The 16,623-nt window shown below is 41.3% G+C and overlaps 1 protein-coding gene across 1 annotated transcript in view; it reads right to left on the bottom strand.

Annotated features, from left to right (window-relative positions):
- tubgcp6 (tubulin gamma complex component 6) overlaps window positions 1–15,829 on the bottom strand; it is a 48,139-nt gene extending 32,310 nt beyond the window's left edge. Inside the window, exons 1-10 of the mRNA XM_074634155.1 lie at window positions 15,522–15,829; window positions 13,057–13,863; window positions 12,713–12,876; window positions 11,878–12,091; window positions 7,859–8,017; window positions 6,351–6,472; window positions 6,140–6,203; window positions 5,928–6,037; window positions 5,703–5,794; window positions 3,393–3,532 (exon numbers count right to left, since the gene is read on the bottom strand). Of these exons, the coding sequence (XP_074490256.1) occupies window positions 3,393–3,532; window positions 5,703–5,794; window positions 5,928–6,037; window positions 6,140–6,203; window positions 6,351–6,472; window positions 7,859–8,017; window positions 11,878–12,091; window positions 12,713–12,876; window positions 13,057–13,851 (1,860 nt within the window). The 5' untranslated portion in view covers window positions 13,852–13,863; window positions 15,522–15,829. The remainder of the gene's footprint in view (window positions 1–3,392; window positions 3,533–5,702; window positions 5,795–5,927; window positions 6,038–6,139; window positions 6,204–6,350; window positions 6,473–7,858; window positions 8,018–11,877; window positions 12,092–12,712; window positions 12,877–13,056; window positions 13,864–15,521) is intronic.
- Between the last annotated feature and the right edge of the window lie 794 nt (window positions 15,830–16,623).

Here is a 16,623-nt window from a genome sequence, read left to right as displayed (position 1 = left end):
TGTTTGAGCAGACTACACACGAGGTAGCCTGAGGAGGTTTCGCTGCTGTATCTCGTTTTTGGCAGTTTGTCATACGCTTCGAGGTGACTATGTTTTTCATTTGAGACTAAATGACTTTTTCCCCGTCATGATTTCAATGTGCAGCAGCCTCAGGTAGCGAGCAGGAAGCAGATGGGTTACCGCGAGGCAAAGTATCAAGAGAGTAAAGGAAAAATAACATTTACCGTAGTTTATCATGTATGAAAAGACCCAAAATGAACACTGTAAGTGGACTACTCGACTACTATAAACAAATCATTTAAACAGCATTTATATAGGAATGATTCTGTCCCACAGTTTTTGATCCAAGCGGTTGATCACTGTACTAAAAAGGAGGCTCATTGTTTTAAGTGTTCATCGTGACGTCTTAGTGAAATCATGTGTTTTCATATCTTCGACCACAAAGTTCCTTTTTGGACTCGCAATTATTTTCACCGTTAATTAATCTGCTTTTTTTTTTTTTTTTTAAAGTTATTTTTTTGGGGGCATTTTCCATTTTTATGACAGGACAGTGGATAGAGTCTTGAAAGGGGGGAGAGAGAGAGAGTGGATGCGGAAAGGGCCACAGGCTGGATTCGAACCCGGGCTGCCGCGGTCAGGACCAAGCCTTAATACATGGACGCCCGCTCTACCAACTGAGCTAACCCAGGCGCCCATTAATCTGCTTTTTTGATCAATTGGTTGGTCTATTAAACCTCAGGAAGGAGTGAAAAGTGCCTTTATTATCATATAAGACAAAGAAACAGTGGAGCAGCTGGGATCAGCAAATGTTGGCTTTTCTGCTTGAAAAATTACAATTAATCAATTAACCAAATAATCCAATTAATTTTCTGTTGATCAACTAATTATAGGGCTGAAACTAACGATTACTTTCATTGTTGACTGCTTTTGTTACAAACAATGTACCATCAGCTGCAGAAGAAAGCAATGTGGCTTGTAGTGTTTTGTCTTTGCAATAACTATTATGGTATATTTGGTAGGAACAGATACAAAATACACAGACAAACTGAAACCAGCTGTCCAATGCAATGTATCAGGGTTTATAGCTAATGCTAATTTACAACAGCCGTCCCTAGAGGACTAAGTAATGTCTCCAGCTGAACCCACACAGTGAAAAAACAGCAGTGCATTGGATGTCTCCTTCAAAACATCCGTAGCCATAAAGTACTTTTTTCCTAAAATAATATGTCATCTTTATCCACATCAACCCGACTGGATAGCCGTTAGTTAGACAATCTTTTCACTTGTATTTTCTCGATACACATAATTTCACATGTGTTCCAAAGCCATCCTGTAATTTATTTCCAGAAATAACACTGGTGGAAATTAGCATACAGAGAAACACTGTAGTTACAGAATGCCAATTAGTCAGGAGCACGGGCCCTGCGGTTTAGGTCAGGTAGGTCGAGTCATGAAAAAACATCATGAGCTGGGGAATCAGCAGGCGGGTCACAGAGGAGAGAGGAAATTAGATACAATTAGATTACATAAAAACTTCCAACGCTTCGCTGAAGCTTTCCATTCGTCTGACATGCTAAGCTTCCTGTCATCATGCCATTCATATACAGGGACGAGGCTTTTATAAAGGTGCTCTAAAGGCTGTAGTGCTGAGAATACATAATGATACGTTGACTATATTTAGTGCACAATAGCATCGGTTTCACAATACAGGCAATTCTGAGATATCTCAGATATATCAAGAATACCATCTGGATTTGAACAATTTGTTGGATTGAGTCCATTGACAGGAAATGTGTCGACAACTATTAAAACAAAAATTTCAAACATTTCCTGCTTCAAAAATGTGAGGATCGGGGTGTAAAGACCACTTTAACCATTATAACAAATAGTGTATACTGGAGAACATCGTCAACACTGCTTTTAATATAATTATTTGTTTTGTCTGTAAAATATCAAAAAGACTGAAACATGCTCATCATAACTTCTTAATGTCCAATGTGACGTCTTCAAATGTCTCGTTTTGCCTGACCAACGGTCCAAACCCCCAAAGATATTCAGTTTACACTGATATAATACAGAGAAACGCAGCAAATGCTCACATTGTAGGAATTGAGATAGGGAATGGTAAGCATTTTAAAATAGTAGCCAATTGATGATTGTATAAGTTGCTGAAACTGCAATAAAAACTAAGTTAAAAAAAATAGTAGCCCATTTATTTTTCCGTAGATCGACTAATGCAGGGGTCAGCATCCTTTACTATCTAAAGAGCCATTTTAGGGAAATAAGAAACATTTAAATATTGTGATGAAGGTAACACAGTTTATAGTCTAAGTATAAAGTATAGAGAAAATATACTACAGAGTATTAGGACCACATTGAGAGGCCACGGACATTTCCAGAAAGCAGTCATAACTTTAAGAGAAAAAAAGTCAGAATATTAGGAGAGTAAAGTCATAACTTTAAAAGAAATAAAGAAAATAACACGTAAGATACTACTTTATAATATTATGACTTAATTCTCATAATATTACGACTTTTTTCTCGTAAACTTATGACTTTATTTTCGAAATCTCAGATTTAATTTTTTTCCCCTCAATGTGGCCCTAATACTCCGTCGTACCGTCGTACCGTCGTACCATAGACCTACAACAATGATTAATAAAAATGCAAATGTAAACAAAAAACAGTTATTCATTTCCATTTTTATAAATCCACAGGGAGCCACTGGAGAGGAGCTGAAGAGACGCAGGTTGCTGACCCCTAGACTAATGGATTAATCGACTTATCGTTTCACCCTTGGATACATCACGATAGCGCAGCTGACACAAAAGAGGACAGTATATATATCTAAAATGGCAATATTTGGGGTTTTTTATTACAAAAACTGGCAAAAGTCTGCAGTGAGAGACATGAGAGCGTAACAGTTCAGAGCTGATGATGAAAACAGCTCTGCCTCAGTACCACAAGACAATTCATCATACTACTGATGCATGTGTATTGGTACCGCTTTGCAGAAGCCTGTGTCCCCATATGTTGCAGTATTGATTATTTGTCCCATCCCCTTTGGGCAGCATGGATTTCCAAATGGGTAGAAGCATGTTGTGGCAGGTAGATAATTGTGGAGTGCATGTGGATTTTGTGGACAGCAGAGCCGATCTCAGAGCCAATACAATTGAACAGCAAGAAGAACAGATCACATAAATACGGTGGGGTAATCTTAACATTTTATACGCCTAATTTATTCACAGCAAACAACAGTCAAAGATTGTCTTTGTACTGAATACATTTAAGATTTAATTAGGTTATATGCACCGATATCTTTACACAACATTCATGTGCATGAAATCCCCCCCCGTCTGCATATATGAATGTGTTAAACGTGCAAAACAAACCTGCGGGCAGCAGATCTTGAGGAGGTTGATAGTCTTCCCACAGACATACACATCATTGCCGATGTGTCTCAGGAAGACGGGCACGCAATCCTCCACATCCTGTGTGATCAGCGTGTAGCCTTGGACCCAGAAGTGTTTGTCTGCACAAAATGTAAAGATGCCTATTACATGCTGCTCTACTGTTTAGACCAAGTCGTTTTCCTGCTCCATTATGCCTCTGATAACAGAACAGCACCCTCACAACTGAAGTCAAAACAGTGGTGGAGTAACACTAGGCCTAAAACTTTTTCCTTATTAGTATGACTTACGGGGCATGGCAAAACTCTGGCCGCTTGAATTAACACTTGGAAATTGTTGGCGCTTAGCTCAGTGATCCTAAGCAAAAAGCATAAGAGAACATGAATGCACTGAGCTTCCAGGACTCTTTACAGAAAGCCCGCGGCTTGCCAAGAAAGCTTAGCCGCTGATTGCTTCCCTGGCCGACGGACTTGGAGGAGAACAATGACATTTGTGTGTCCTCCAAAAAGCAGGAGCGAGAAGTGCAGAGGTTCACTGCAGAAGTTGATGAGGTGTAGCCGATGAGCAAATGAACCTCTTAGCCAGACAAAGCCGAGGTGATGGTCTGACCTTGAATGGGGTGTTGCATGACATACAATATTTGGACAGGCTGTAATGATTCATATAAAACCTTATTTATGGAGTACTGTCAAAATGAAGCAATTACAGCGTGTACTCGTTTAAGGAACAGGCTTTCATCAAATTATTATTTGCTTACAAACAATTCCCTAATACAGGGCTGCAACTAACCATTATTTTACGCTATCGATTAATGTGACGAAAGGCGGAAAGTTGAGCATTTTTATTAAAAAAATTACTTTAAATGGTTAATCGATTAGCAAAAAATAGTTGCTTCTTATTTTTCTGCCGATTGATAAATCATTTCAGCTCTAGCATAATATGTTCATATCTCGTTTTCACAAAATACACAAAATCTAATCTCTTCTGAGGCAGGAAAAGCCAACACTAGGATCAGCATTGATTCATGGAGAGACCTTGGTCTGGTCAGCTAACATTACTGCCAAGCAGCTGAAATATAGAGTGATATTGTGCTTTTAGCTGACGTGTGTCTCCTCACTGTGTTGAGCGATGCTCCTTCATGTCTATGTAGAGCGAGCACAAGCGCCAGCAACAGGACGCTGACTTTAGTTGACTTAACGGACACAGGTGTCGCTGTTAACAAGACATTTCTGATTCTTACAAACAGTCCGTTTAAGGCTGCAACCTACGATTATTTATATTGTCGATTAATCTGTCGATTAATTTATATTATTAATTGATTAGTTGTTTGGTCTATAAAATGTCAGAAAATGGTGAAAATTGTCGATTAGTGTTCCCCAAAGCCAAAGATGACGTCCTCAAATGTCTTGTTTTGTCCACAACTCAAAGATATTCAGTTTACTGTCATAGAGGAGGAAAGAAACCAGAAAATATTCACATTTAAGAAGCTGGAATCAGAGAAGCACAGCAGTCCATTGCTTCTGTTCTGTGTCCATACCCCTGTCTGTTTCTCCAAACTAGGGGCGTGCCGACCGTCATCTACTGTAGGTAATACACTGATTATTCAATTCAATTTAATTCTATATAGCGTCAAATCATAACAGAAGTTATCTCGAGACGCTTTTTATATAGAGCAGGTCTAGACCGTACTCCATAGTTTAGAGACCCAACAAGAGATCCCCCTTGAGCATTGCTCTTATTATGCATAAGTACCTCATACAACCCAACTTCAAAACACCAGAACTATCCCTTTAAATCTTGAGCCAGCCGGTTCCTGCAGAGTACAGACGGGTCTGTATTTATCTGCCCTGCGAGGATCATCTCCTCCTGTCTCAACTCTACTCTTCTGCTCTCCTAAAGCGCAAAGACATTAATTGGATTTAAATAAGTCAGCTTGTCCAGATTTGTCAAGGGCAATTAATACAAGAGAAGAAATGTAAGAGAATGTTCCAGCCAGCACGTAGTACCGGCTGAATAGAATAAAAGAAACATTACTTATTTGTGTCCGTCCCTGTGGCTTACAGAGCGGAGACGGCTCTGGTCTCTAAAGCTGTGGGAGCTGATTTTGTTTCCCACTGATTATCATCCAATAACTTCATGACATCCTTTATAGACACAAGGACAAATCCAACTAGGCAATAAAGGCTGTAATGAAATCTATTTTTTTTTTCTGCAAGACAATCTGTCGGGCAGGCTTTTCATTTTCAGAACCTGCTGACTGAAGACGGCAGGAGAGTGCGTGTGTCGTCTCACCTCTGCAGCCGAGATAGTCCTGATTGACCTGGATCATGAATTCTCCATAAACATCCCGAAACACGCCGCTGTACACCCAGTCAGACACAAACCTAAAGTGAAGCACAGTAACAAGAGTCAGACCTGACAATCCCTGGAAAAAATATCAATATAGCAAGTTCTGCATATCACTGAAATGTCCTTGGGTTCTATTACTATGTGTGTATGAGGAGCACAGTGACTGACCGTGTATACGGTTCACAGCTGCTCTTCAGCAGCGACAGCAGGACCGGATAGTTCTCGTTGCTGCAGTTATTCTGGGCTTCATTGTACAGGTAGGACATCAGTTTAACACCCTGAGGAGAGCCACATGGCACTGAGCTGACACCCCATCTGATAGGCTAAACACAGCCATGATGGATGACACATTGCAGTTTGCAGATAAAAAGAGCACTCACCACAGGGAAGGTAGCCTGGCCTGCACCCAAAGGCCCGTCTACACAGCACAGCTCTGACAGGTACCTCGGATTAAAAGAAAGCAGACATCTTTTTGATCTGATGATATTTACATCAAGGTGCTCTCGGACAAACAAACTGTCGACTGGGTTGAGGTTGAGATTCAAAAGTGTAAAATCAACACCAGACACATGAAAGTGGGTTTGGCCTCACCTTAGCTGGCGGCCCACTTTACGGAAGAGGAAGCCAATAGTCAACAGGCTGAGGGTGGGCGGAGTGCTGAGAACACAGGCTCTGTAGTAATGCAGATACTTCCGCAGACCGCCTGTAAAAGCCTTGGAGAGAAACACAATGTTTTTTTTATTTTATTTCATCATCTATGAAGGTGTAGAACCACAGAAATAGCCACTTTAATGCACTTGTACTTTAGCACTCTGACTTAATGTGCCTTTACGGTGTTAGGGCCCGTGTCCAACAAAGCTGAGTTGCTATGATACAGAATATCTGCCGAAGTACTCATGTCAGCATGAGGTAGAGTGTTTGCTCTGGATGAAGGGAGGCTGAAGCACATAGGGAGAGAGGATGGATCCGTAGGTCATGTTCATTTTTTTGGGCGAGGAAACATCTTGGCGAGGTCGTTTGGTTCAAAGGGGTCCCTTGACCTCTGACCTCCAGATCAGTGAATGTAAATGGGTTCTATGGGTACCCACGAGTCTCCCCTTTACAGACATGCCCACTTTATGATAATCACATGCAGTTTGGGGCAAGTCATAGTCAAGTCAGCACACTGACACACTGACAGCTGTTGTTGCCTGTTGGGCTGCAGTTTGCCATGTTATGATTTGAGCATATTTATTTATGCTAAATGCAGTACCTGTGAGGGTTTCTGGATCAATATCTGTCATTGTTTTGTGTTGTTAATGGATTTACAGAAATAAATATATACATACATTTAAATAAAGAAAGTACATTGTCCCATTCCCATGTTGATAAGAGTATTAAATACTTGACAAAACTCCCTTTAAGGTACATTTTGAATGGATAAAAATTGTGTGATTAATCGTGATTGAATATTTTAATCGATTAACAGCCCTAATAAAAACATAACATACACAATAAGACCACAACATACTCATAATAACACATTTGATCACGTATTTGTGGTAAGATATTTGTCCCGCCCCTCCTCTACTGTGATTGGATGTCGGAGTAAAAAGTGACAGTGACGAGCGCAGCGTTTTACCCAAAGTTGAACACACATCAGCGACCTGAAAAAAACGGCAAACGTGCAGCACTCTCCGCAGAAAAGATGCTCAGCGCCTCGTCACGCTGATGGTGTTTTGACCACAGCATAAATACACAGCGCTCCTATTGCAAAGCATTAAAAATATATGCTCAGGAAAAAAACGCTTCGGTGGACACGGCCCCTTAAGATATTGTGGCTACAGATTTCCCACTGCCATTAACCCTCGTTTATTAAAATTATCATTATCATTATGATCATATTTGTGCTTTTAGACTGTTTGTGCGAATGAATTTTTTATGTGTATTTGTGTTTGCAAACTCACTTGTCTCAAATTGCCCCTTGAGGGACGAATAAAACAAACTGAATTGAAGACCACAACAATGGTAACAACAGAAGTCCCATGCAGGGTACGGGTTGAGAAGGGACGGTAAAATGTGCAGTCTCAACGGCATTAACGATGATTATGCAAACACACCTGGAAGACGAGGCCTTTTTTGTCAGCGCTCTGCAGAGAAAAGCGACTGAGCCTCAGGTAGTGGGTGCCGTACTGGGCCAGCTCCCCCAGGAGACGAGACACGCTCTCTGGAGAGGCTCCCGACACGCACACACCAGGTCTGACGTCAAACTGAACGCTCTGCGAAGGAGAAGATTACATATTTACAGATGGTGGACAAAATACAATGACTAACTGTACAGTCTAATAACATCCAATAAAATAGCCCTGCAGCAAAGACCGGCTTTTTAAAGCTTACAATATCGAATTTTTGTGGAGGCTGTCGGAGAGTCACCTCCATGGTGATTTCTGAAGGCACGGTTTGTGCTGTTATTATATTAGACCGCAATACATAATCAGGTGTTTGTTATGTTGTCCTTCCCGTGGTTGTTTTATGAGAACTGGATACAAATGTCCTAGACAGGATCCTTCTGGGGGGACAGAAATAACACAGACAATAGCACAACACTAGCACAAAGCACAGCCTCAAAGATTACCTTTGAGTTTAATAAACACCTCTCTGACAGCCAAACTTTTTACATTATAAGCCTCGCAGAAGTTGCATCTGATGCAGAACTACAAGGGATGGGAATCACCAGAGGCCTCATGATACGATATTATCCCGATACTTAAGTCAAGATACGATCTTATTGCAATATGCTGAGTATTGCGATAAGATATATAGCGATTTATTACCTTTTTTCAACTGCAAATTATGCAGTTTGTCAACATCTGTTTTATCTAATACCCCTTTCACACATAGGACTCAACCAGGGTTGAACCAGGGTTGATTGTGTGTATGAAAGGGTTAACCCGCGTTGATCAACTCGCCTTCATGACCCAGGTCGAGAGGTGTGTCAGACCAGGGTCGATTTCAATGTGAATTGTGCACGGGGCAGGACAGGAATGTTTTCAGCTACGTTACACTGGAAGAGAACAACTAACAGTTTTATTATGGATATGTGGCAAGATTTCGAGGTGCGGGAGCTCCTGGCCATCCGCGGAGAGGAAGAATCAAGCGGCAGATGATCGGGACGGTGAGGGACAGCGTAGTGTATGCGAATATAGCAAGGCTGCTTAACAAGAGAGGCATCTCTCGTACACAAAAACAGGTCACCAACAAATTGAAAGCACGGAAGAAACATTACACCAAAGTGCATGACAATAAAATACAGTTTCCACTTCAGTCTCACTTCAATCATTTTTATTGCAGCAAAATGGGATTGTCAGACAAGCAAACAGACTGACCAAGATAAATGTTGCATGAAGCACCTGACAAACTGAACTGTTTGTATTACAGTCTACAATATAGCTCAACTTAAAGGAGCAGTGTGTAGAATCTGGCAGTATCTAGTGGGAGATTGCAACCAACAGAAGTAGGGGTGGGCGATACATCGAATATAGTCGCTGTATCACGGCTTGTCCCACGCGCGGTGTATAAAATGACTATAACATCGACTACAAATTGTCATGTAATGTTTTTAGGCCACCCCGCCGGCATGAGACTCGCTTCGGCATCTCCTTCTCTCCTATGGCTGCACACACACACACACACACACACACACACACATACGTCACAGACTCCGCGCCCATCCAGACTTCTCTCCTGGGCAAATGTGTGTGTGTGACGTATGCGGCCGGCGTGTTTTGGTCTGGACGGAAGCAGCCGCAGCGAAGAGAGAAGGAGTCGGCCCGGAGAAAGCGAAAGACACGACTAAAGCAACCAGAACCAGGCTTCCTCGCTTTCCAAAGCAACCCCATAAGACAAAAAAAGTGCAAAATGGAAAGAAATCACGGCCGCTGTAAACAACTACATCGCAACGCCGGTTAGCGTAGTTGAAAAGCTTGGATTCAAAAGACTCATTCAGACACTTGATCCAAAATATGAACTGCCTGGTCGCAATGTTTTTGCGGAGAAAGCTCTACCGGAGTTCTACATTTCAGTGACAGAAAAGTTGGCCAACCACCTAATAGAGGTGACCCACTTCTCTACATCTACCGATCTGTGGTCTAGCAGAACGTGTGAGCCATACCTGGCTGAGTATCAGCCAACTGGGAGTTGAAGAGTAATTGCTTTCAAACAAGCTTCTTCTCGTTTGATCACACGGGCGAGATAATCGTGCAAGGTTTAAAGGATGCTCTCATGTCATCTCGCGATTGGTGAGTCTTTCCACACTAGTGGGAAAATAATCATTTTTATTATCAGCAATGTTATAACAGCTTCCCGGTAAACATAACAATAAGTTACTTCACACTTAAGAATGTTTTAATGCAGACATATGCTGCAGGGACTACAAGAATCATCATAATGGTGTGATTGTATTGTTGATTGTATGCATCAAAGGGTTAAATCGAGCATTTATGAAGTGCTTAGAGGATATTTGAAACTATCACGATATATGTTGTGTATCGCGATACAGACAAAAAATGTCGCAATATTATTTTTAGGCTGTATCGCCCAGCCCTAAACTGAAGCCTCTCCCACGTGCCAAGCGTGTTGGGAGAACTACGGTGGCCGACGCAAAAATGCGAATGGCCCTCTCTAGAGTCATTTGGAGCAAAGCCCGCGCTGAAACATGGCGGTGCTACAAGGCGGACTCCTCAGAGAGACGACCCGCTCCCTATGTAGATATAAACGGCTCATTCTAAGGTAACGAAAACACAACTATTCTTATTTTCAGGTGATTAAACACTAAAGAAAACATAGTTATGAATATTTTATTCCATTTCTGCCAAATAATTTTTAGCAAAATAGGAACACACCGTCATAAAAACATAAATGTTGCATCATGCACCTGACAAACTGAACTGTTTGTATTAGAGTCTACATTGTATTTGCAATATTAATAGTTTATGTAATAAAAGATCGATACTTGACGTCCGTGTGTCGATACATTTATGCAAAATATCGCGATACCATGCTGTGTCAACCGCCCCATCCCTAAAAACTATTAGATTACATTAGATTGTACATCGTGATATAACTGTGTCACCTCTTCTACCAGCCTGCATGTTAATGATAAAGTCTGTTCGGGAGCGAGAACACAAGGGAGCAAAAAAAAGAGAATAAGGATTCAATTTATGTAGTAAATAACTATAATCGTCTGGAGATATAATAAAAAAAAACTTAATGGGAAACAATAAAGCAACAGAAGAGCTCTCCTGTGGTTTTGTTTTTGGCGTTAGAAATAGTTTCATTTATTCCTTCATCATTTAATGTATCTTGTCAGGCGACTGACTGAGCTTGACACTGTCACTTTATTTCTTTTCTAGTTTTGAGGTAATATGCTTTTATAAGTCCACTGGGTTTGTTGTTTATTTCACACATGCACAGATTGCCCATTGATTTCTCTCATTTCCCCTCCTCGCTGTGTTTTTTAGTAATTGTCTGCTGTCACAGTGCTTTTATCACTTCAGTCTGACAGACCCCTAAAACAGAAACTGCATTTTATTGTATTTAAAGGAACAGTGTGTAACATTTCGGGGGATCTATTAGTAGAGATTTAATATAATATTCATAACTATGTTTTCATTAGTGTATACTCACCTGAAACTAAGAATCATTGTGTATTCGTTAGCTTAGAATGAGCCCTTCATATCTACATATGGAGCGGGCCCTCTTCACGGAGTCCACCATGTTTCTACAGTAGCCCAGAACGGACAAACCAAACTCTGGCTCTAGCGAAGCCAACGCAGTTCTCCAACGCTTGTGAAACAGCGGTAACGTGAGCTGCAGAGTGTAAAACCATGGTACCGCCAGCCGCCGTCTGACTTCCTTTGCTCCTAAAGTAGTGTTATAATGGTGAGGATGGCCTCTGAGAGAGGAGAACGGTGTTACCACGGTTTTGCACTCGGCAGCTCACGGTACCGCAGTCTTGGAAAGGGAGGAGTGAGCGGAGGGGTACTCAATTGGTTGCAATCTGCAACCACACCACTAGATGCCACCAAATCCTACACACTGTACCTTTAAGAGACTGATAAATAAGGATAATGAAATGCACCTGGTTGAGAGGGAAGGTCGTGGACGCCACTCCGATCAAGACGTTGAGGAGGTCAAATACCAGCTGTGCCTGAGAGTCCAGGGGCAGCGGGATGAGAGGAGAGGGTGTAGCCGTGCTGACCACCCTCATCTCCCCCTCCCAGAGACGGTAGAGCTGGTCAAAGGCCTCCCTGCCTCCCTCCGTTAGATAGAGTGACTCTCTCGTCCCCGGCGGGCTGGCAGGAAAATATTTTGTAAAATTTAGTGTTGTGTTCCAGAGAGGGAGAGCAAAACTGAAAACATACAAGTAATTAGAAGTGGAGCTCTGTAATACATTGTTGACTTTGTAAGTTATGCTCTTCTTTTGCCTTAGTTCTTTCACTATTTTCTGACATTTCTTTAGACCAAACAACTAATTCATTAATTTAGAAATTAATCGGCAGATTAATTAATAATGAAAATAATCATCTAATCATATTTACTACAAAAAAAATTCTCTCCAACAACTTTGATAACTTTTTGATCTCAATCAAACAAAAATGCAATGTTTGCTTTTCTCCATATTAGATTGTTGTAAATTAAATATCTTTGGGTTTTGGACTGTTGGTCTGACAAAACAAACAATTTGAAGACATCACCTTAAACTCTTGGAACTTGTGATGGGTATTCACCATTTTCTGACATTTTACAGAATAAATGATTAATCGTTAATCAAAAATAATTGACCAAAAACATCATGAAAATAATTGGGAGTTGTGGCCCCCGTCATGTTAAATAACTTTGGTTGATTGGATACATCTATGTAAAAGTTTCTCTGATGATCAAACTTTCAACGGTGCAACTGACATGTCACTTACCAGCCAATAGACTCCCAGCAGCGACGTCTTCCAGGCACGAACGTGCGGAGAGCCTCCCATATATCAATGTCTGGAACGGGGCTGGTCTCCGACTGGGAGTCTGGGGTCATGTTGGAAGCTGACTGGAAGCCCTCATCCTCAGACTGATCTAAACACGAGGGAACCTGCACAGACAACAATTAATCCTCATGATGACACTATTGCAACACTGGGGTTTAAACATATATAAAACACTTTTGGAAAATTGACCCACTGGGATAAAATCAATTTGAACTGACCACATGACAAAACAACTCAAACTTAACAACATGCATTAGATAGTAGACTAAAGCATTATGTCATACCCTTATAGCCAGCCCAGTTACATCAACATTACTGGGAACAGGAGGCAGGTCCAGTCTTATGTCTATGTCTGAGGTGCGAGTGTGTTGCAGTGCGCCAAACAGCGTCATCCTGGTCTCCCTCTCAAATCTTTCTTCCGTTTCCAATTTAGTTCTCAGAGCCAGCAGTCCTGTGCCTGGAGGGGCATCCATCAGCCTCTGAGTTCCACACAGACTCTCTAAAGTCCCCCATTCCTCCCCACACACTAGACCCCACGCCCGGGCCTCCAGCCTCTGAAGCTCCTCGCTCTGGTAGCCCCAGGGCCGAGGACTCCGCAGCACGGGTCTCTCTCGTCTCATGTAGTCCTGGCTGAAAGAGGTAGGAGGTGGAGGTGCCGAACCAGCGAGATGTACCAAGAGCTCAAGAACTGCGTCTACTTCCTTCAGGCCAGCTGGGGATGCTCCCTCCGGCAGCATCCCCAGCTGCTCCTCCAACCTCTCTGCTTCCTCTCGGCACCCGGCCACCCGCAAGTCAAAACATATCATCAGGACTTTGTTTTTGGCCGGCGTGTTAGCCATGGCACTCGGTCCCGAGGCGGACCCTTTGGTGTCATCTTGAAATAGCTTCGACAGCAGGGCGCCGTAGGCACACTTCTTGAGAGCTCTGCGGAAACCTTCTCTGGAGACTCCACCCAGGGCACGGCGCTTCCACGACACCCCGGACAGGCTGCTGTCACACAGGGCACCCAGCAGCCCAGTGATGCTGCTGTTGTTGTTGTCGCAGCTGGACTTCATGTGGTTGTTGGGCCTCGAGTACATGGTTAACTCAGCCTGTATGAGGGGGAACAAAATGGGGTTAAATGGTATAGTTTACTCTGCTTCATGTTAACAAGAAAATCAGAACAGGGATTCACAGTGCACAGCTGAGAGAATAATATGATAGTAAACGTTTAGGAAGGCCAGCTCTGTCCTGGGATGCCCCCTCGACACAGTGGAGGTGGTGGAGGAGAGGAGGATGATGGCTAAGCTGTCATCCATGATGGAGAAAGACTCCCACCCCATGCAGGACACCATCTCAGCACTGGAGAGCTCCTTCAGCGACAGGCTGCTCCACCCAAAGTGTATGAAGGATCGTATCGCATGTCCTTCCTTCCTGCAGCTGTCAGACTCCACAACCAGCACTGCTCCCAGTAGACCACTTACACACCAAAAACTGACATAACCTGATATTTTCAGGTGGAATTTCATTCATTCATTCATTCATTCTCACTGTGCAATATCATTTTCCACTTGTGCAATTTAGTTAATAGTCTGTTTATTGTCAATCCTGTATATACTGCTCCTATTTTTATATTTTTGTTACACTTTGTTTAGCTCTTTTTTTAACTGTGTTAGCTGATGTATCTTGTTTTTTGCACGATCCCCTTTGCTGCTGTACACTGCACATTTCCCCACTGCGGGACTAATAAAGGAATATCTGATCTTATCTTATCTTTAGCTAGATTTAAGGAACCAGACCTGCTTTTCCTGGGTCCAGACCTTTAAATCTGCTCACTCCAGTGTGTTGACTGATGGAAACGGAGTGTAACCAGTTTTACTGATATCAGGCTAAAACATGCTCACATTTCAACCAAAATAAACTCGTAATTTATACCAAAATAAATTAGTAAACTAGACTTTATAGACTGCACATATTACATTTATTCATTGCACATACTACATTTATTTATTGATGGACTGCACACACTATGTTCACCCATTCACTCTGTATCTTTTATATCTCTATTATTGTTTTTATAATGTGTGTATACCTTTACCTCTCCTGTGTTTCACTCTGTTTGCTGATGTTGCTGCTTTGACACCTGAATTTCCCTCTGGGGATTAATAAAGGTTCATCATATCTTATCTTATCTTAGACAGTAACGTTAGTTATACACAGTGTTAGATGAAATGCACCAATGCTAGCTAACGTTTACTACCATATATAAGATTCCTCATTCAAATACCATCTAAGAATAAACTACTGAAGCAGCTGATCGATAGTCCAGTGTTGGTCATGTATGGATTTTCTTTTGTTCCCTGATGATGGGCCTTGAGGCTAAATGAATGAATGAATGTGAAATGTATATATGTTTGGAATATTTGAATGATATTAGTGTAACACACATATGATGTTGTATATATATATAGGATGTATGTCATACATTTAATGTACTTGATTTCGGACCCCAGGAAGACTAGCTGGTGCCATTGGTATCAGCTAATGGGGATCCTTTTTAAATAAATAAATAGTGTGTTCAGTGCGTCAATGAATAAATGTAATATGTACATATGTGCAGTCTATAAAGTGGTATATAGGATGTAAAGTGTAAAGTGTAGAGTCCAAGATGGTTGCATGTTTAAAGTTCTACATATATATCAAGCTGCATGTTGAAATAACCAGCAGGTTTCCATTCAGAGTTAAAACAGTGCTTCTTGACATCATGTACCTTCTCCAGATGTTTGTTTCCTGAGTTCAGAGTCACAGATGCAGAGAGGCTCCTTCCAGCATGCTAATGTTGTTGTTAGCATCAGTTAGCATCAGCTATCTGTCCTGCTCAGCTTCTGTTCCAACTATCATCTGAACCCCAGCAGTTGGATCCGCTACAGAAGCTCCTAAATGTGTTAATTATTGAGTGTTTTCTTGTTCTGAGCTCATTAGAGCCGGTTAATGTTAATGAGCTGTAATGTTGTTGTTAGCTTGTTAGCTAGTCGCTCCATTCATCTTCCTTCAGCTACCGCGGGGCTATTAAGATCCGCCCCCTTGAATGTGATTGGACGAGAGAATGTTCAGACTCCTCTGATTGGCTGTTTCAAAGCCACGCTGATTGGCCAGTAGTGTCAGTCAATCACAGGCTGATGATGTCATTTGCTAATGTGCTATGCTGCATTCAGGTGCTACAAGAAAAAAATTATATATCCAAGATTCAAGATTCAAGAGTTTTATTTGCCATTTCCACCTTTATAGAAGAACATGTGAAGCATGAGCAGTTTACACCAAGTCAGCTTTAAGAAAAGAAAAAAGGTAGAAAAGGCACAAGGTAATTACAGTACAAAATAAGTAGCACATTCAACTCAACACAATAAATACACTAAACTACCCTCTGCATAGGAACGATACCCCCAGAATAAAAATATACAGTATATATGCTCCATGACCATGTCAAAATACAATAATAATTATATATATATATATAGTATATATATATATATATATATATATATATATATAGTATATTCCATATATATATATATATATATATATAGTATATTCCATATATATATATATATTTATATATATATATATATATATGTATATATATATAGTATATTCCATATATATATATAGTATATTCCATAGGAATAGGAGTAGCTGTGAGTAGGCAAAACAATCAACAAAAACAACCAACATTGACTGAACTCAGTCAGTCTGTTAACATATAGAGCGCCGTCGCTTCGGTGGACTTGAATGCAGCAGAAGAGTATTGAGAAACCTATAGACTAGACCTACCTGCTGCTTTCTACTGTAAGGTCATGGGGTTCACACACAAA

This window comes from Sebastes fasciatus, chromosome 4 (genome assembly GCF_043250625.1).
Source record: "Sebastes fasciatus isolate fSebFas1 chromosome 4, fSebFas1.pri, whole genome shotgun sequence".
NCBI lineage: Eukaryota > Metazoa > Chordata > Actinopteri > Perciformes > Sebastidae > Sebastes > Sebastes fasciatus.
The sequence above is the reverse complement of the archived record's forward strand: the minus strand, read 5'-3'. Positions and strand labels throughout refer to the sequence as shown.